Below are 21,218 nucleotides of genomic sequence, written 5' to 3' on the forward strand. Positions count from 1 at the left end.
TCAGCAGCTAGAGGTACAGGGCCCCAGAACCCAGAACCCCTGCACCTCTCCTTGACAGCTGGCAGGCTTTGTGGCCTCAGCAGCATTTACCATTCCTGCAGCTTTCATCCTGCTGTGCCTTAACTCACACAGGGTCACCCATGTCATGAGTTTTGCTCATCAGCAGCTTGAGCTGCAGTTCCCCCCAAACCCCACACTCAGCTATCCAACTACTGGGGTAACTACCATGTACCTAAGTTTTTAGATTAGCTAGAGTTTTTAAAACTTTTTCAGGCTAGAGCAAGGGTGGGCAAAATGGTGGATACAGCTGGCAGCTGGACTCTATTTCCCAGCAAGCCCTGCCCACAATACGGCAGCCAGTTTCCATGGAGACCCCAAGAGTGCCCGAGCCATGACAGCGTGGGCACGGGGCCAGGGTTTCCAAGGAGACCAGCCCCAGCAGCTCTGGCAGGTGTACAGCTGGGCAGGAAGCTGCTCCAGGGCTGGGATCACGCAGTGGTGTCAACGTAGTCTAGAACAGAGGCAGAGCTGTGATCCCCTGTCTGCATGCCCCTGCTTGGGGCATACGGGTGGCAGATCACAGCTCTGCCATGGCTCCAGACCATGCTGTCACCGCTGGAAGATCCTAGTCCCAGCCTCGGAGCAGCTTCCTGTCCAGCCGCATGCCCTGCTAGTGCTTTCCGGTCTCCATGGAAACCCTGGCCCTGCTCTGTCACAGCTCCCCTGCTCATGGGTTCTCCATGGAAACTGGCTGTAGTGATGTGGGTAGGGGCTGCTGGGAAATGAAGTCTGCTGTGGCCCCAGTCCAGCCTGCAGGCTGGATATTGCCCATCCCTGGGCTAGAGCAGCTATTATGATGATTTAGTCTGATCTCCTGCACAGTACACACCACCAGACAACTAACTAAATTGATTTCAAGTTCAGAACCTGTGCTTAAGTTAAGACTCATAATTTATGAAAACATTCAAACTTTTATTTAAAATTTCCAGAGTTTGCCACATTCCTTACTAAGTTGTTCTGATAGCTAATTATCCTCACATTTTTGTTTCATTTGGATGTTTTTTAGCCTTTTTTTCCAGTCTGAGGTAAGCTCCACTTTTCCAGCTATTGGTTCTTGTTATAGCTTTGTCTGGTAGACTGATGATGAGCCTTCTATCAATTTCTGTTTTGTGTGTGTTACCTCAGCCTCTTCCTTCATGAACTGAATAGATCAAGCTCCTATAGACATTCACTATAAGGTATGTTTTCCTATCTCTTATTTATTCTTACAGCTCTTCTCAGGAACTTCTCCAGTTTATCATCTTTGTATCCAGTATTCCATTACTGGTTGCACCAGAGCTAAATCCATAGGTAATGCAATGCCCTTTTACTGCCTTGTATAGTCAGCTGTTCACGTGGGAAGATGGAACACTTCTTTGAACTGATTCTGTAGCATAATGTAACTAGAGCAAGGCACCAACGTAGGAGGATTGCCACTTATGACACCCACCCACCGAAACACACCCCTGCACCACCCCTCTGCTCTCAGGCATTCTCCCAGCACACCAAAACTGCTAGTTATGCTTCTGGATATTGCATGTCCTCTTAGTTTAAAAACACTGGTCTGCTCTGGAGTCAAGGTACACTAATTTCTCATATAAGATTTGGTTGTTGATTTCTTAAGTTCTCTGTATGTCCCATCTTTTATAATAAGTAGAGGATAATGTGAAATATCTGAATTGCACAAATACTGAGGTGCAGACAGGTTGATGCATGTTGAAGCAGTCTTTACTGTCAGAGAAGATGCATGGGATTGAGTGTTCCCTGAATTTCTCACTCTTAGGCTTTGGACACACTTTACATTTGTAGCACTATAATATGTCCTTTTAATGCTACAAAAAGCAAGCATTCATATGTTCACACTGTGGGCAGCACCATAAAAATGTTTTTGTTCTAAACAGGAACTTCTCTATAGTGTTGTGTTTTTAGAAATTTTTTTTAATGGGTGGACTCCGTAATATTGCTGCTAGTTGCTGTGCTTCTGTCCTGGCCCAAGGGGGCCAGGGGGCTGAGGAGAGTACACCCGTCAGTGTCAGTTTTAACCCTATCACAGTCACTGTTGAATTGGCAGTAGCTTTTGGTTGAGCAGCCAACAGCAGCTGCCAATTTGGCAGTGGCTGTGACTGTTAATATTATAGTTCTGAAGCCGCAGCTAGACATTAAGTGAAGCTGATGAGTCAACTCTGCCCCTCCTGCGTACCCAGCATTCAGCCATGTTGAGCCTGTGCTATGGTGATTTAAGTTTCTGGAATAATTTTTTTTCTTTGTTTTGCCTTCCCAAGCCAAGGTAACATGCATCTTACTGTATTTTTTTTGCATAGCGCAAGACCCCAAATAAAATATGGGAGTGACAAATAGCACAAGATAGTCATATTGCAGCATTCCAGTGTATAAATCTGCTTTCCTCCTTAAGATGTACATCCACATTTTGGAAGACAGATTTTTGGAAAAACAGTGCATATGGTTTGCAAGAAAATACAGTAACTTTCAAAATCAGGTAGAGTACTAAAATAGGATATAAAACAAAAACTCCCTAAACAATATCCCAACTTACCCTAGCTGGCTAGATGCCTGCCCAGATAAGAGGGTCTTACAGCACTTCTAGAGATGTCCAGGCTCAGGCTCTGGCAGGCCTCATGGGGAAGGGAATTCCAAAGCTGAGAGGTAACTACCAGGAATGATCTCCCACATTTTTTTGCCAGGCAAACGTGGCACACTGATCTTATTTGCAGGAGGTTGCTTGTGACTGATTTTGGCGTCAAGTTTGGGCTTGAAGTAAAAGGCAGTTCAGTCCCAGACCACTAAGGAGCTTATAAATCAAAAACAGCACCTTGATGTGCACCTGGAAAGCTATAGGAAGCCAGTATGGACTCTGGAGCACTGGTTCTGGTGACTCTCACCTGTCAAAATTCAGGCTGCTGCATTCTGTGCCAGCTGTAGCCTCTGGACAGTCATCAAGAGCAGTCCTACATAGAGCTCTTTGCAACAGTCAAAGTTAATACAGTTTATGAATGTTAATATAATGTGCACTATTTCTCTTGTAAGATTTATCTTGTCAAATGTTGTGAAAGGGTCAACATTTTCTGCATGTTGTTTTCATAAAAAATTGGCTGCCCTGTCTGACTTAGCCAGGCTATTATAGGGTATCAGAAAATGTAAGGTTATAGGAAACTTCTGTATTGTATTTGAGAAATAGCATGTGATCATGCAATTAAAACTCTTGTAATATACATACATAAAAGGCCTGTTAAAGAAGCATGCTCTGCCTTATCTGGCACATCTGTTTAATCATTCGCTGTTAAAGTTCTTGTTTTCATTTTTTGGTGGAATAGGTACTATTCTAATATAATAAATGGCGTAGTCCATCTGTCTGTCTGTCCGTACGTATAACTCTTGAAGCACTCTGATTGATTAGTGAAGTCGACGGCACATGGGGGTGAGGCACCCTGGAGGCGGTAGTGGCACAGGGTTCTGGCTGAGGGGGATGGCAGGGCAGGCTTCCCCGGGGGACACCCACCCTGCACTGGGCTGGATGGGGGGAGAGCAGGGTTGGCCCCAGCCCTCTCCCTAGCCAGAGCACTATCACTGCTTTGGCTGGCTGGTTGCGGAATTGGCAACGGGGACTGAGGGAGGGGGATCCCCACTGTGTGCCAGGCCTCAACGTGGGCATGGCCGCAGCGGGAAAAGTTGCTCAGCAGGTGCCCCCAGGTTCAGCACCTACATCCAAATGCCCATGGTTCATCCATTTTTGGAACCTTTCAGAGGGCTCTTGTACCTTTGTACAGCTGACACTTTGAAGCATTTCAGAGGGTTTTTTTAATGTTTTGAGTGTTAGTGTGCCTGTACCTTAAGACTCCAAACTTGCCTTCTCCTTTTCCTATGCTTTTTGGCCCCTTTCCTTTCTTCTTGTCCTTAAGGCTTAACTTTCTGGCAGGCTGAAACTGGCAAAGTGAAGAAAGGAGGCATTCTCTTGCAGTTCGCCTGTCATAAGCTACCTTCCTCCCCCCAGCACATGCCATGCTACTACTGGAATTTGTATGGTACCCTGCCGAAGTGCTGCACAGGCCCTGTATGTGGGAACTGATAGAAGACCAGTCTCACCAATATCTTGGGCTTGTGCTCTTGGAATGGGTGGGTACTGACACACACTCACTCACTTTCCCCAAGGTAAATGGCCAGAGCTGGTACAATTAAGTTAAGGAATGGTCTCCAGCATGCACATATCTGAATCCTGATTTGGGCCCAAACTGTATCCAAGACAGGCTGTTAAGAATGGGATGCTCTCCGCCTCCCTTGAATCAGAAGAGTACCTCAACACCTGTGCACAGTCCATTGTCTTGGCTTTCTTCCTTGTGTCCTGGATTTTCTGTGACACTTTATCAGTAGTCAGGAAGATTATAGACTTTGTGACATCTTAATTTTTTTAAAATCTGCCCTGCTATTTTGATGAGCAAACGTGTTTTATGCTGTTTTTGAGCCTTGCAATGACAGCAAAAATGGGGTCCCTCTATTCATGAATGATTTCAGTGATTTAATCTGTAGGATGAGAGGGTGTAGCCTGAGGGTCCATCAGTCACACTCGGTACTCTAGCTCTGCTATTGCTCCTCTGTAGAATTCTTGATCCTGGTGCAGCTGTGCTGTTGCATTTAGGGCTATTATCAGTGTAGAAAGGGGTAAAGGGCACCTATACACATGCTGGATATCTGCTCTGTGCTAATTAGCATGTGTCAGAGCAGATTTGATTAATTGAGTCAGATGGAGTGTGTTTAATTAAGGTGCTCCAGCAGCCTTCATGTCCAGTCTATTTGGTGTTCCTGCGCTTCAAAATAGTGGCAGGTGTGCTTGAACCTAAAGCTTGCTGAATGAGCTTTAGTTCAAGCGCCCCTGCCACCATTTTGAAGCATGGAAGACTGAATACATGTGATGCTGTGGGCACTTTAATTGGAGAGGCTCTCAGAGGCGCTCTAATTAAAGTTCCCATACCTGCACCCTGGATCATGTGTATAGATGCCCCTTGTGACTTTTTGTGTGAAAAGGCTGGGCAAAAGCAGCTTACCCCTAGGAGAGAAGGGGAATTATCTTTTCAAGGGCACAAGAGTGAGACTAAACCAAAGCAAGAGGAAATAGTATGGGGAAAGAAACAAGAAAAGGGCATCAGGAAAGACTGATGGAAGGTTTAGATGAGCACCTCATCAGTAGGCCTCCCTATAAACATTCAGACCATACAGTGGTGGGAGCAAGGAAGTAGCTGACCATTTATAAGACTCAGCTCTCACCTGCAGACACTACGCACTGCTACTGGTAGTTGCAGAGCTGGTAATTTTAATGTGGCAGGTCTTCATCAAAACTCAGTTGAAGTAGCAGGATCTTAATGTTCCACATAGAAGATGCAAAGATAGAGTTATTCATGTGTCACAGATGAGTGCCAGAGGTCTGTGCACCATCCTCCAGTGTGGGGTTTGGATTATTTACAATTAGTAGGGTCATACTATGTGGACACAGAGTGAAAGACCAGAGTAAAATGTGAAACCATAGGCAGCTACTTCATTCTCTGAGCACTTTCTACCGTGTACAGTGAATGAGGCAGTCCCACCATGGAGAAAAATGGTCAGGTAATTAAGATAACCTTGGGCGCTCCCCAAATGTGCTCTTTTCTGCCATAGGGACAAAAGTTACACATAAACCTGCACATAAAATGGCTGAAACCGGTTTGAGATAAACCTAGTTGAATGTAGTATTGGACTTAACTGGTTGAGCTCAAACCAGTTTATGGAACTTCTGTCCAAGACCCCTTCCTGGTTTAAGTTAAACCAATGTCCCCCAGCATGCTGACATGGTCTGCACTCATGGGCTGGGCTGGGCTGGGCTGGGCTGTGCTCTCTCCTCCAGTGGAGCAGGGCTGGCTCTGCCCATCTATTCCCTAGCTGGAGCAGAGGCAGGCAGGGGGGCGTGGCCAGTCCCCCTAAGGTGAAGGGGGCAGGGAAGAAGTTTATTCCCCCCTTTCTCCCCCCTCCCACCAGCATGGACCTGCCAGGCATTTCTCTGCTTGCTGCTTCAGCGGTGGGGGCATGCCAGCCCTGGCAGTAGCCCAAAATGAATTGGCCAGGGAGGGGATTTAATTCCCCCCTCCTTGTCCCACTGGCACAGACCCAAGCCGGGGTTTGCCTGGTCTTTCCTCCCTGCTGCTGCAGTGGCAGGGGTGTGGCCAGGCACTGGCTGATATGGCCCCCTGAGACAGAGGCGGCAGGGAGGGGGTTTAGTCCCCCTCCCTGCCCCTCTGCCAGATGCCAGAAGCAGGGAATAACCACCCCCCTTGCCTAAGGGAGCCATGCTGTCCAGGCTCTGGCTGTGCCCCCACCCCTGGAGTGGCGTGGGGGCAGGGAACCTGATATGGATAGCACCCCCTGCTATGGTTTCCTGGGAGCGCAAGCTTCTTCCCAGCAGAGGGGTTGTGTTGTGGTGGGAGTGGAGCAGGGTGGTCAGAGCTGCCTCTTCTGGCCTCAGCCACTGCAGACATGTGCCTGCATTGCCTGAGTGAAAAGAGAATGTCTATTCACTTGCAGATCGGTTCAATCTAGGCAGGTTAGACTAACCTGAAAAGATTTAATCAGTTCATGCTCTGTTTTTTTACCCTAGCCCAGGAGTGACTTGCTTTTTCCTTTATAACATAATTTAATTCTGTGGTGTGAATGTGTGTGTGTAGTCAAAATGTTCATATACATAAACAAAATGTTACAAGGAGTCCTATTTTCTAACTTTATATTCAATACAGACCAAACTTCTTTTGTCAAATCAGGATATAGTACTTTACCTGTAGCTACCAGAACTTGTATGCACAGTTTAACACTAGGCAAAAATCTTAGATCAGTAGGAAACAGGTATTCCATTGAGATCGGCAGAGAGAGCAGATTTGAGGCCTTGTAGCTCTCTCCTATTGTGGTGCTTTTTCTGAACACAGTGCAAAGTGATGTCTAATTCCAATATTACTTAAGCAGCAAGTATAAAAAATGAGACCTGGAAGGTCCCAAGAGAGGCAGGCCTTGTCTTCTTGTTTTGAATTGCAAATAGAAGAGAATGTCTGCTGATCTAGCTACTAATGCAGGAGTGGTGACCGTCTGTCTTCTCCTTCCTGCAGTCCTTAAAGAATTTATTTACAGTTTTTTTCATGGTTCTTGTTAATAGCTATGCTCCTCAGACATTGACAGATTTTTCACCTAATTCATACATGAGGTCCTAAGGTATTATCCAGATTTTACAGATGAGGAACTGGGGCCTAGAAAAGTCAAGTGGCTTATTCCAGGTTACAAAGGGAGAGAGAAGTATTAGAAAAGATCTGCTGCCTTAGACATAAAATTGTTTGCTCTGGGCCTAAATCTTTCTGGGAATTGTAAAGGGAAGAGTTCAGAAGGATGGAGAAGGCAGAGTCCTACCCAGCCTTTCATGTTCATGATCACCAGTGTAATAGCAGTTTCTCCATGGTACACCACATATGTACTTAAAGTAGTTCCTAGAGCAGAGATTCTGTAAAAGGTAGCAAGCTCCAGGAAGTCTACCCCATCCCTTTGACTGCTTTTGATCCACAGGTACACTTTGGGAAGTTAGGTTTCATTGTAAGGCTGCCTTGTCCAGCATTGTATTCTGACTGATTATGAAATATGAATTTGAATGAATATTAATTGCCTGTCAAGACTGGCGGGGGGCGGGCAGGACAGGGTGCCACCACCCTGCACCACTGCTTCCTCGCAGAAGCGGGTGGGAAGATTGCATGCAGTGGTGATGGTGGTCGCCACCGCCCTGCACTGCCATTGGTCCGCATCTGGCCCCGTGCAGATCCCCACCAGTACTGCATGGCTGGTCCCAGCAGTGGGGTGGTGACAGCTGGAAGGAGCTGCTGCCACCTGGGCTGCCTAGAAAGCTGCAGAGCTGCCCCTGCCCCGCTGTGTGCCATGGGGACAGCAGGACACACCATGGCTGAACAGTGTGGTGCAGGCGCAGGGTGGGCCAGGTCAGGGCTGTGCACATGGATTCCTGCTGATCTGCTCCCATTGGGGTGAGTCCAGAGTGGGAGCGGGGTTGGGGGCTGCATGCTGTTGGTGGTATTGGGGACATTCTGCAGGGTGTGTGGGCTCTGGGCTGCTGCAGGGTGGGGTTGGGTGCAGACTGGCTCAGGAGTGCACGCGGCGGGCTCCCATGAACATCCCACAATACCAACAAACCCTCCCCCACACAATCGCACACCCCACAAACACTACCCTTCCCCATACCCCTCCACACGCGCACCCTCTCACACCTCTGGGAGGAGCCCTGCTTACTACACACACACGCACATGCGCATGCACCCCATACGCACGCGCACACACACACACACACACCCCTATATAACCCCGCAACACCCCCCACAAACCCGCTATACCCACCCACCCAACCACATCCACACATACCCCCACACCTTCCCCCAAACCACACATACACACACACCTCTGACCCCCTCCACATCCCTGCAATATACAAAAGTAAGACTTCTGAGGTATGCAGTCATCTCTACAAACACAACATGCAGACACATGAATCGGGACTTTTTTTTTTTTACATAAAATTAAAATATGTTATTGTCAGTGTTTGGGTTTTAGTATATAATTTGGGGTTTTTTTCCAGTTCCAAGGTGGCAAACCCCCTTCCCAAAAAGGAGTACTTCTTGGTGCATGGGGAGGGACTTCCAGTGGCAAAGGTCAAGGGCTAGGAGTGGGACTTCTGGTCCCAATGTGGCAACCAGTGGCATAGGGGGTGCTTCTGCCCTGAGCCACCCTCCTCACTGTGCCCCACCAAAAAGCAGGCTTTGGATGCCTCCCCAGGAGCGCCAACTTCTGACCAACCCCCTTCCTGGAGCACACCCACAAGCCTGGGGTAGCACCTCCACCACCTGGACTCTGGTCTCTGTCTGGGCCCTGTGCCGCCCAGGATACACAGGCCCTGTAGACCTTGGGATCTTGGAGTGCTTCTATTAGCCTGAAGCCTAAAAAGTAGCCTCACTTGATCAGCCCAGCCAAAGGAGCAAGAAGGCTGTCCCAGTCCCTCTCGAGCATGTATAACACAGCTGGCTATAACAGACAGCTTTATTAGGTAGAAAGGGTAGGAACAGGATGGGGTACAAGTCAGAAGAGTAGCAAAAGAATAACCCTGAGCAAACAGAGAGGCTTGGTAGCCCTTTGATGTGTGACTCTAGAATCCTTTGTCTAAGTTACTGGCTGCAACTCAGAAAAGTTGCTCGCAATTCCAGCCAGGGGCTGACTGACTGATCCTGCTCTAGAGGCAGCAGGGCTTGCTGGCTGTGTCCCCACAACATGACTCTCCTCCCTCCCCCAGGATGGAGGGACTCTTAAATAACCCTTCTGACTCCATCACTAAGTTTCCACCAGAAGCAGCCCCATTGGCTCCTCCCTAGTACCTCCAAATTGCAGCACCTTCCCAGGTGAGGGGACTAGTACCATGACCTGTGAGGGTGGGAAATTTGAGACAAAGGGAGCAGGTTCCCCCTCCCTCAGGCATGTCTCCAGCCCAGGTCACAGATCAGTGGTAAATGCAACAGATGGGGGGGGGCTGCCTGCTCACAGCTGTGAGGCAGAGGGGAGAGGGGCTTCCTCCACACCAGGCACCTGTCAAGGGGCAGGGCTACCTTTGCAGCCCATGACAGCTCACCAAAACTCATTAAGTGGCCCTGCAGCCAAAATAATTGCTTGCCCCGTGCTACAAGATGGGCCAGTGTTGTTCCCTTGCCTTGGTACAGACCAGGTAATTGGGGACAAGAACAAATAAATCCTGTGGCTTTGCACATGTAGTTTGTCCTGATATGTGGGGAAGGGGGGAACACCCTGGTATGTTTTCAGACTGTCAGCTGTGCTCATGACAAATGGCTGCAGTGAAAGCAGAGTCCTTATAACAAGGAAAGATTGGTAAAGTGAAATATGCAGTCTGCTGGCTGACATTTCAGAACAAATGCAGGATTTCTGTACGTGAACAAAATGGCTTATGAGAGTGTTATGAAAAATAGCTTTATTCATGCCTCTTGAGACCAATGTGGAGCAGTGTGTGTGGTCAAGGCTCAGTGTGAGCTGCAGGGCAGGGTGTGGGCCCAGAAAGATGAGGGTGAAAACCAAGTAGGGGTCAGATAGGAAATAAATTGGAAAGAGGAGGAAGTAAATGCAGTTGCCCTTAATTTGATCCTTCACAGCATGTGGAAGTTCCATCTTTGTTTATATTAATATTTGACTTCTTTGCCTACAGGGTTTTAAGGAAAAGCTTTTGTTTAGGATACAGCCTCCATTACCTATGGCTACAAGTCATGCAACAAAACAAGCAAATAAATATATTCAGAAATTAGCAAATAAAATATTTAGAGTCCTTGACTAAAGACATTTCAGGCCAGAGCAAGCCTTTGTCTGTAGTTGACAAAGTCATGCTCTTCTACGAAATTCAAATCCCTGAATTTTAGGTTAATTTTGAATATAAAGACTGACTTGTTCTGAGAAATGCATTAAACCTACTGTGCAAACCACAGACTATAAAGTACAAAATAACAGGCCTTGTGGAGAGGGACCACTTCAGCACAGCTTTTCATACTGTTACATAACATCCTCTTAAAGAAGCTAGAGGAAACTTTTGTAAGGTGGATACTACTTACTGGAAAACCATATTTGATGTTTTACTCTCAAACTGGAAAGATGTATCAAGTGGGGTTCCATCCTGGCTTGTCATGGGTCTGGTATTCAATTATTGTTGTTAATTACTTGTGTCAGGGGTGTCAAACTCATTCAGCTGTGTGGGTTGGATCAGGCCCACAAACTGGCTGCACGCATTGGAGCCAGTGCACAGGGCTTGTCCAATGTGGGCAACTTGTGCTGCATGTGTCAGCCCTGCTCCAGGGCTCACGCATGGAGCCAGCACAGAGCATGTGCTGCATGAGGTGTCTGGCCCTGCACACTAACTTTAGTGCATGGCACCAGTCTGGGGGCCCAATCTGACCCCAGAGCCAACACGCAGGCTTGCTTACTCAGTAAATTGCATGCATGGGGTACTGAATCGCATCATGGTGGTATAGAAAACTTCAGTTTCATAGCTCTCCTTTTGACTTAACAGACTATAAAACGCTTGTCTTCACTTGAGAGGTGTATAGTAGATACTAGGGAGATTTCTTCATGGAGACAAGATTTCATGTAAGTATTTTCAGCCGGCCAATTATCTGCTTGTTCTAGTTAGGACATATTATTCTGGGGACAGATGTGCGCACAGAAAAATCAGCCTGGGTATGTTCTGTCAAGGAAGAGAAGTGGAACCACTATATTCTGGCCAGAATTCTTTAATGCTTTCAAGATAAATTGTTGAATACCTATAACTCAAATATTAGTTGTGTTAGAATCAATCTCTTAACTAATTTCTATGACGCAACAATACCTTACAATGTTTGTTTGTTTGTTTGTTTGTTTATTCAATAGATTTCTGAAGCTGGGAAAGACACCTTGCCTTCTTGGTTGCATTGGGAAGCAGGCAGTAGCACCTTGGAAGGTCTCCCCCTTGATACTGACAAAGGTGTTCATTATATCTCAGTGAATGCAATGCTGCTTGTACCCAATGGCAGTTACGTGCCCCAAAACACAAATGTCTTTTCCATTGAGGTTCATCCTGAAGACCACAGTGAGCCCCAGTCAGTGCGAGTAGCTTCCCAGGACTTGAATGAGGGAATACCATTTGTATGTGGTGCAGAGGAGCCAGTAACTATCCTGACTGTAATTTTGGATGCTGACTTAACAAAAATGACACCAAAGCAGAGGATTGAACTTCTAAACCGAATGAGAAGCTTCTCAGAGGTGGAACTTCACCACATGAAGTTGGTTCCTGTTGTAAATAATAGACTCTTTGACATGTCAGCTTTCATGGCCGGTCCAGGAAATGCAAAGAAGGTGGTGGAAAATGGGGCCTTACTTTCATGGAAATTAGGATGCTCTTTGAGCCAAAATAGTGTCCCTAACATCAGCAATGTTGAAGCTCCAGCTAAGGAAGGGACAATGTCTGCCCATCTTGGCTACCCTGTTGTCGGCTGGCACATTGCTAACAAGAAACCACATCTCCCCAAGAGGATAAGGCGGCAGATCAATGCTACTCCTACACCTGTCACTGCCATTGGCCCACCCACCACTGCCATCCAGGAACCACCAACCAGAATCATTCCCACCCCCACATCCCCAGCCATTGCACCTCCCACAGAAACAACAGCTCCTCCAGTCAGAGAGCCTGTACCATTGCCAAGGAAACCTACAGTTACAATTAGAACAAGAGGACCTATTGTTCAGACACCAACTCTAGCACCAACTCAGCCAACCAGATTAATAGAAACTACCACTGCAGTCACTGGGCAGATTCGCCCAACAATGACCAGTTATGTAGAGCCTACTGCCGTGGTTACACCTCCTACAACCACCAAGAGACCAAGAGTCACCACCCTGAAACCAGCCACCCCTTCAACCACAGATTCCTCTACAACAACAACACGAAGGCCTACACGAAGACCCAAAACTCCACGGCCTACCAAGCCTTCTGGCACAACCAGAACACCAATAACTAAGCTGGAAACCTCCTCCCCACCAACCCGTGTACGGACCACTACTAGTGGGATTCCCCGTGTGTGGGAACCAAATGAGCCACCAAAGCTGACAAACCACATTGATAGGGTGGATGCATGGGAAGGCACTTACTTTGAGGTCAAAATACCTTCTGATACTTTCTATGATAAAGAAGATACCACTACAGATAAGCTACAATTGACTCTGAAACTGAAGGAACAGCAAATGATTGAAGAAAACTCTTGGGTCCAATTCAATAGCACTAGTCAGCTGATGTATGGTCTGCCTGATCACAGCCACATAGGGAAGCATGAATATTTTATGTATGCCACAGACAAAGGTGGCCTCTCTGCTGTGGATGCTTTTGAAATACATGTCCACAAAAAGCCACATGGGGAAAAGTCTCCAGTTAAATTTAAAGCCAGATTCCATGGAGACCACAATACAGTAGCCAATGACATCAGTAAGAAGATATTATTGGTAAAGAAGCTGGCTTTTGCATTTGGAGACAGAAATAGCAGCACCATTACTTTACAGAACATCACCAAAGGCTCTATCTTAGTGGAGTGGACAAACAACACTTTGCCCCTAGAGCCATGTCCAAAGGAGCAGATCAAGGCCATGAGCAAAAAAATAGCTGATGAATCTGGTAGTCCTAGCCCAGCCTTTTCAAATGCCTTAGACCCAGAATTCAAGCCTATAAACATTTCTGTGGTTGGCTCAGGTAGTTGTAAGTCCTTTCAGTTTATTCCAGTGACTGGAGATGGAAGGATTATCTCTGAGGCAACACCAACTTTGGCAGCAGGGAAGGACCCTGAAAAGAGCAGTGAGGATGACGTGTACTTACACACAGTCATCCCTGCAGTTGTGGTAGCTGCTATCCTGCTTATTGCTGGAATCATTGCTATGATTTGTTATCGCAAGAAGAGAAAAGGTAAGCTAACCATTGAAGACCAAGCTACCTTCATCAAGAAAGGAGTGCCAATTATCTTTGCTGATGAGCTGGATGACTCCAAGCCACCCCCTTCTTCCAGCATGCCCCTGATTCTTCAAGAGGAGAAAGCTCCGCTTCCTCCTCCAGAGTACCCTAACCAGAGTATGCCAGAGACCACACCACTGAATCAGGACACCATAGGAGAATATACACCACTGCGGGATGAAGACCCCAACGCTCCTCCCTATCAGCCCCCCCCACCATTCACAGCACCCATGGAAGGTAAAGGCTCTCGCCCGAAGAACATGACCCCTTACAGGTCTCCACCTCCATATGTTCCCCCTTAATGAGCAGCAGACTCTGTGCGGAGAAGGGGCCTCTAGTTCCACACCCGTGCTGTCTGTGGGGATGGATGGCCTGTAGATCCATTGCCAGCCAGAAACCAACACTCAGAATCCCAGATCCAGCCAGCTCCTGAGCAGCCCCCCTCCAGATACCTTCACTACACCTGAGTGCTTGTGGAACTTTGAGGACACTTGTTTTATTTTTGCCTAACAGCTTTTATTTTATTTTATTCATAGAAAAATTCTTCTTGGCTCAAAGGTATTTCTGACAGCAGGCTTCTCAAAGCATACGCGGACTTGAGCAAAGGGGCATGGATGGATGGACGAACATGCAGGCAGCACTGGGGGTGGCACTCTGGGTCTCTGCTGTTTGCCTTTAACACTAACTGTACTGTTTTTTCTATTCACGTGTGTCTAGCTACAGGACATAACATGAAAGGTAGCCTACAAGTAATTAAATTCAAGGGACTTTCTGAACTCCGTTAAGTTTTTACATTTAATCTGCTGTTTACCTAAACTTGTATGTATAGTTTTGGGGACAGGGGAGGGGTAGAGCTTTGCTAAAAATAAGCTCCAGGAGTGTTTCAAACCCAGTTAAAGAATGGATCTAGGGATAGTGGTTTTTTATCAAAGAAATCCTATTTTTTCATGTATCAAAGTACAGTCATTAGTTTAGTCAAACTAACTTTGGACAACTCTGTTAAGCAGAGAGAAAGCACCCTGCACATTAGGGTGCTATTGATGGCCTGCTTGTATCCACCTTGCCATGGTACTAGAAAACAGAGCTTGGAGATGAATAGCTCAGCTTAGCTTGGAAAAGAACTAATTTGTTAACAAAGAGCAAAGCTCAGTCATGCTCAGAGAGGTGGCTGCAGCAACAGTGCTGCATCTTCATTGTGGGTGCATGTAGTGGTGTCTGAAAACCATCAAAAGTGGAGTCTGGTAGGAACAGGAGAAGGTTTTACATTGTATTGACATCTCCATTTAAACAGCAAGCACTGGTTTTTGAAACACTCCATGAGGTATTTTAGTGAAGATGCAATATTTTTATGTAGTGTGATGCTATATCCTCATTTTAAGACTCCTCCCTGAGCATAGTATTGGAACAGCCTCTCTCCTCCATCCCCTCTGGCTCTCCCAACCACCTATGCTGTGCGCCCCCACCAGTCTCTTCTGCGCACATGGACGCCAGCATAGCTGTCAGGTGGTTGGAAAGAAAAAGCGCCAGAAATAGTTCATAGTACAAATCAGTGAATTCTCAAATCTAATTTTTTACTAAATTTTTGATACAGCCTCAAATTGTTTTATTAAAAAATAATTAAAAATGGTAACGCTGACAGCAGTTTGTATGAGCTCAGCTTCTTAGTATCACTGCAATGGGACTGACTGCTTTGCTCACTTTAAGTTCTGTCTCTCATAGTCATTGTTAAGTATTAGAGACGTCTAGGTTTCTTGCCTTTTTAAAATGAACTTCCATCTGTTTCTCCTGCAAGATTGGAGTTGCCCCATAGGCTGCTCCTTTGTTTTTTTCCTTTGGACTAAATCATTTTAAGCATGGATTTTTCTTGACCGTTTGAGAACTATTTTTGGTATATTTAGAGGGAGGAAAAAACCCTTTGCAATAATGTGTCCCTGCCCTGGCCAGGGCTAGGGCTGGGCAGACTCTGGCTGACTTTGCACACCAAGCAGACACTTTAAGCCATATTGACTGTTTTGCAAAGTATGTTTGTGTGCTCACATGGCCAGTTACACGCTAGTGGATGAATGGTTAAAATGACCTTCAGCTCCTACTTGCTAGGGTGGCTTTTACCATCAAGCCTTTTCTCTGCTTAGAGATCTTGTCAATCAAAGCAAACACCATGTCTGATTTTGTTAGGCCCTCCTTGGCTCCACAGTCTGTTTGCTTCTGCACCTCCAGGTAGAGTGGAGGGTCAGCAATTGAAGTGGCGGTGCCCATTTGACACAACCTCAGGCAAGTTTTTACTCTTTCTGGCTTTACAGGCATGCAGTTGCAAAATGCCACACAGTACAAATGCCACTCTTCCTTTCCTCCCTCTGTGCAGGAGTGCTAGAGTGGCCAACCTGCGGCATGTGTGCCACAAGTGGCACAGGCAGCCTTTGCGTGTGGCACACATGATCAGGAAAGGGACAGGCAGCTTACTAGCAGATAGAACAGGGAGCAGAAAGAAGGACGGGCAGGGAGCAGAAAGCAGAGCAGCAAATCAAGCAGGGGAAGGAAATTGGCATGGCACTTGAGGAGGGTTTGGGCCTATTTTGTGGCATGCCTGCCAAAAAGGTTAGCACCCACTGAGCTAGAGCATTGGCTTGTATTTGAGTTGTGCAGGCTTCCCAGGAGAGGTCCAAGGGTCATCTTGTCCTGCTGATCTCTGGGGAAGGGGTGGTAGATTGTCATGCCCTGCTCTGTCACCCAGAAAGCTCTGATTTGTTTTGTGCTGAGACTAGAGATGTGTCTATGAGAGGGTCACCCCCCCTCCCCGCCCCCCCAGTCAGTTGTGCCAGAAGTAGCTGTGTTGAGGTCTGAGCTGACAGGGTTGCATCTCAGATGACTATCCAGCAGACCTGAAGCTATCTACACACAAAAACCTCTTAAGCCTGAATGCTGCAATTTGGAAAGGCCTTCCAAACAGTGCTGTTGTCCCTAGCAACTGCAACCACTCCAGACTGGCCATGCGCAAGCGCAAACCCTGTCAGGCCTGGGCCTACCTGTCACCATAGAAACTGGAGGCGAAGGGGCAGTGAACAGAATAATAATAATAATGGCATTCTCATCGGCCGCCTTCCCCTTAGCGCCAGTGCTGTTTATTTATGCCACTAGACACTGTAATGTTGAGAGAATCTTGTATTAAAAAGTGTTCACCAACCACTGATGTGTTTTTATTTCCTTATATCATTATTTTAAAGATGTGTTTTCTGCATTCTGTAAAGAAAGATATCAACTAAATAAACCAGTGTACTTTACTACAAAGCAGTGGGCTTGCGAGCACTTCCTCAGCTTCTCTGTGTCCCCAGCACTGAGGAGTCGCATCCTGCAACTGAGAATTGATCCCAACAAGAAGTACTAAAGCAAGAGCAGATCTTGATCCTGTCTGCAAGCTTCCTGGGCCCAGCAGGTGTTATCAGTGGCAACGCAGACTCTCTGGGGAGTGCCTCTCCCGTTCTCGGAGAGAAATCTGCAGCTTTGCTCTGTCACCAGCAGCCTTTGCATGCAACAGAGTACCAGTGTCCTCTGGTTAGCATCTAGTGATGAAAGAGCCGAAGCGTGAGGTGTGGCGTGTTGGTGACTCCATATACCTGCTAGCCTCCCCGGTGGGCAGGGAGGTGTATCTGCGTCGTCAAGGTCAAACAGACGCCAGAGGACAGTTACTGCTCTCTGCGGTTACTGAAGAGAATTCTGTTCTCCCAAAAGCACCTAATGAAAGGGTCTGAGGCTGTGGGGCTTTACCCTGCCCTTACTGACACTGAAATAACCTCCTCCTGCTGATCCTACTCAGGGTAGACCTCAGCACTTGGCCCTCTGTCTCTGCAGAGCAGATTTAGCGTGGGCAGCAAACCATGGCCTGAGGGAACCACTTTTCTGACTGCATCTGAAGGGAGGCAGGGATTTGAGACATCGTTTAACTAGGTTTAAATTCTGTTCCAGTTAAACCAGTTTCCATAAATCTCCGTGGAGGCTGGTTTGAATATTGCACCTGGCTGGGTTTGGCAGTGGCTTGGTTTGCTCCCTGCTGTTCAAGCCATTGAGTTTTACTAATACAGCTGTTCGTAGAAAGCCAGTGTTACTCGCAACTGTTTCAAATTGTTTTTCACAGCACAAAATTTTCCCTACCAGGAGCCAGAAGGTATGCTATGTGACTTGTGTGACCACTTTCAGCTAAGCAGAGCAATTGCGATTTAAAATGTCAAGCCATAGGAAAATGAAACTTGAGAACGCTGGGATCTGCTTGCATGGCTGGCAAAACAGACAGTATGCATCAAATAAGTGTTGCCAATGATTCACTCAACGCTGGCTAGCCCTGCTCAGCCACTAGTGTCACTCAGGTCTGCAGAGGGGATGGAGGTGGAGGTCATCCTCCAGGTGTCGGTTGTGCTGAGAAGTTCACTGAGGCCAGCTGAAGGGTGCTGCAAAGCAGCTAATAGATATCAGGCAGTGCTAATTTTGTCCCTGACGCACTGGATGCACATCCCAGGGTGCTGTTAATGTGACTTCCATTTTCTGTGGACATCATGTAGCATTCCTGAAACACAGGTGATGATGGTATGTCTAAAGCACAGTGTCATGCAGCAACTGGACCATTTTGAAAGGCAAGTTTCAGAGTGGAAGATAGAGAAAATCTACTTGTATTGTAGATGAGTTGAAATAAGCTGCTGCCATTACAACAGCAAAGAATACCTTCTGACTGTGACCTGTCTGCTTTCTAAAATACAGTATTAATTGATTTTAACCTGGCCTGAATGCCAGGCTAGTGAAAAGCACTGCCTAAATGTTTGCATAGCTGCCAGGCAGCTGACTGAGGTAGACAGGAAAGAGATGCTCATTCATGCTATGAAGAACATGCTTTTTTAGAGGTAGGTAATGCAGTTGGCAGCAGCTGGGCTGTGCTACGCATTTAGCAAGTGTGAGCTTGACTTTTCCTGAATCTGTCCTTGGGTTGTGGATCCTGCTGTACCCTAAGGCTGTGAATGGGATTGCTCAGCAGTGTGTTAATCCCACTGTGTACAAAGGAAGCATGTGGAGAGAATGAGAAAGTGGTAGCATTAAAAAAAAAAAAAAGCTATTTGGTGTTTTATTTTCAAGGGGCAAGTAAAGTATCAGAGTTGGGCCTTTTGTGGGCCAAACCTAGCCCTCCATGCTGTGCCCAGCCATAGCTAAGGAGCAGCTCCTCTCTCCCACTTGAGGAATTGGGAGCAGGGGGGAGTACCTGGTGTGACAGCTGATAAGGCTCCCCAGGCCCACTCCATTTCCTTTCACTACAGAACAGGTATAGTGTGATGCTGGCTGAGCAAGATATCAGTTGGTACAATTCCTCCTTTCCTTCTCTACCTCCCCTCTGCATTGCACACTATATACTCTTAGGTTCAACTATGACAGAAGGTGGAGGATTCTATGCAGAGCTCCTCTATTTATGGATTCTTTATGGAAGCATTCATTATGACTTATGAGTGTCAGGTACCGCCCTTTTTGACACCTGCTGCATTTAAATTGAAACTCTGCAGAATTTTTTGGGGTATTACTAAACTGCTATTTCATTTAGAGCCTCAGGCCCTGATCCCATTACAGAAGGGTGTGTTTGCTACAAAAAGCAGAAACAAGGCCATTTTTAGAGTCTGTGGGTGGAGTTAATTTTCCACTTTCAAGTTAATTTTGCTACCGAAGCTCCCTCCCTTGCAGTGTTGCCTCTGCCTTCAGTTGATTTCTAAGATCAGGAACAAGCTGAGAGCTCTGCTTTCCCTTATAGCTTTTGGCACAACCTGAGTCCCTCTTCAGTTTCCCAGCTCCTGGCAAAGAGGGTGGCTGCCCTGTGGAATTACTGCTTGGAAATAGCTAGAAGGTGCAGCACAGGGGTATCAGACATAAGGACTGGATCCAGCCCACAAAGCCCTGCCATCCAGTCCCCAGTGCTACCTCTGGATCTGAGCCAGGGGCAGGCAATTATTTTGGGCATTGGGCTGCTTACTGAGTTTCAGCAAGCCATCAAGGGCCACATAACAGGCAGCCCAGGGCAGATAAATACTAATTTTCTAAATTTTTTAGGGGCCCCGTGGGCCAGATAAAATGACCTGGCGGGCTGCATCTGGCCCCCGAGCAGCATTTTGTCCACCCCTGGTCTGAGCAGACCCATACAGGGCACGGTGTGGGTCTCCACCCGCATAACCCTACCCAAGTATAGTTGATACAGCACATGTGGATCCTAGAGCAGCCAAAATGCATGTCACGTGGTAGAGTCTGGCCAAGGGGACTTAGCATGGATCCCAGACTAGCCAGAGCAGCCACTGGATCCAGTATGCTCAGAAAGGAAAAGGGAGGAGAATCCATGGGCCTGATCCAGCTCACAAACCAGCCCCCCACCACTCATCTGGCTCACAGGATAGGTGTTACAAGAGCTGTGTCTTGGTGGGAATGCCAAGATCCTCTGTTAGCAGTTGTCCCTTCAAGGTCTACTGCTATACTCTGGCTCATCTTTCCCAAATCCTGTCTCTTAATAGCTGGCAGACCCAGTGGCATACTACCTTGGCTTGGTAGACACTGGAGAAACAGCCTTCCTCATTCTGCAAGGGCAACATCCCTCCTGTGAGCTTCCCTGAGGCTGAGTGCTGGAGAAGATTGGGATGGATGCACAGGCCAAGCAAAGAGAGTAATCAAAGCTACTTGTGTTTAGCATTAGGGTGAACATGGGTTTGCTCCCTTTGTCTGCAGCTCTTTATTCTGGGGCTCACAAAGTATAAAGTCTGTTTAATGCAGGGGCGGACAAAATACAGCCCGTGAGGTGAATCCAGCCCACCAGGCAATACCATCTGGCCCACAGGGCCCCTCTGAAAGCGGAAGGACAATTATCACCAGCCCTGGACCTCGGCTGACCTTCCGAAAGCCAGCACCTCCATACAGGAGACGTGGGTGGCCCCTGGAGCAACAGCTCCAGCTCTGGTTCCTGAGCAACCAACTCCTGCCCCAGCCTGGCCTAACCTGCCCGGCTCCAGATAGGGGAGATAAGAAACTTCTGCCTGGCAGAGGCTTTTGCCTGGCAACCCTGTGGCTATTTCCCATCCCTCCCTCCCTGCAAGAGTGAAAATTCAGGTAAGGGCCCCACCAGGCCCAGGGCCAGGGACTCCCATTGGTGGAGCACAGGGAGTCATGCATTGTGGGACCGGGTCAGGCTGATCCCGCACGCTGCCGCCATGTTGGCCAGGTACATGGGCAGGATTTTTCATAGGGGCTGGATTGCAAGGGGCTGGAAGGGACCTCAGAAGATCATTGGGTCCAGCCCCCTGCACCAGTCAGGAAAGACAACTGGGGTTAGGTGACCCCAGCAAGGTACCTGTCCAGTCTCCTTTTGGAGATTTCCTGGGTAGGCAATTGCACCACCTCTGGAGGGAGCTGATTCCACAGTCTGGACACTCTCACTGTGAAGAAGTTTTTCCCAATGTTGAGCCTGAAACTGTTTTCCAGGAGTTTGTGGCCATTACTCCTGGTTTTCCCCAAGGGTGCCCTGGTGAACAGTTGTTTGCCAAGCCCTTGATGTACTCCCCTGATGTTGTGGTAAGCTGCT

General features: G+C 47.4%; 1 protein-coding gene across 1 annotated transcript in view; it reads left to right on the forward strand.

Moving 5' to 3' along the window:
* DAG1 (dystroglycan 1) overlaps nt 1–16,816 on the forward strand; it is a 34,111-nt gene extending 17,295 nt beyond the window's left edge. The window contains exon 2 of the mRNA XM_019505147.1: nt 11,530–16,816. Within this exon, the coding sequence (XP_019360692.1) occupies nt 11,530–13,935 (2,406 nt within the window). The 3' untranslated portion in view covers nt 13,936–16,816. The remainder of the gene's footprint in view (nt 1–11,529) is intronic.
* The last annotated feature ends 4,402 nt before the right edge of the window (nt 16,817–21,218 follow it).

The sequence above is a fragment of the Gavialis gangeticus genome, unplaced genomic scaffold (genome assembly GCF_001723915.1).
Source record: "Gavialis gangeticus isolate Ggan-Ray unplaced genomic scaffold, GavGan_comp1, whole genome shotgun sequence".
Lineage (NCBI taxonomy): Eukaryota > Metazoa > Chordata > Crocodylia > Gavialidae > Gavialis > Gavialis gangeticus.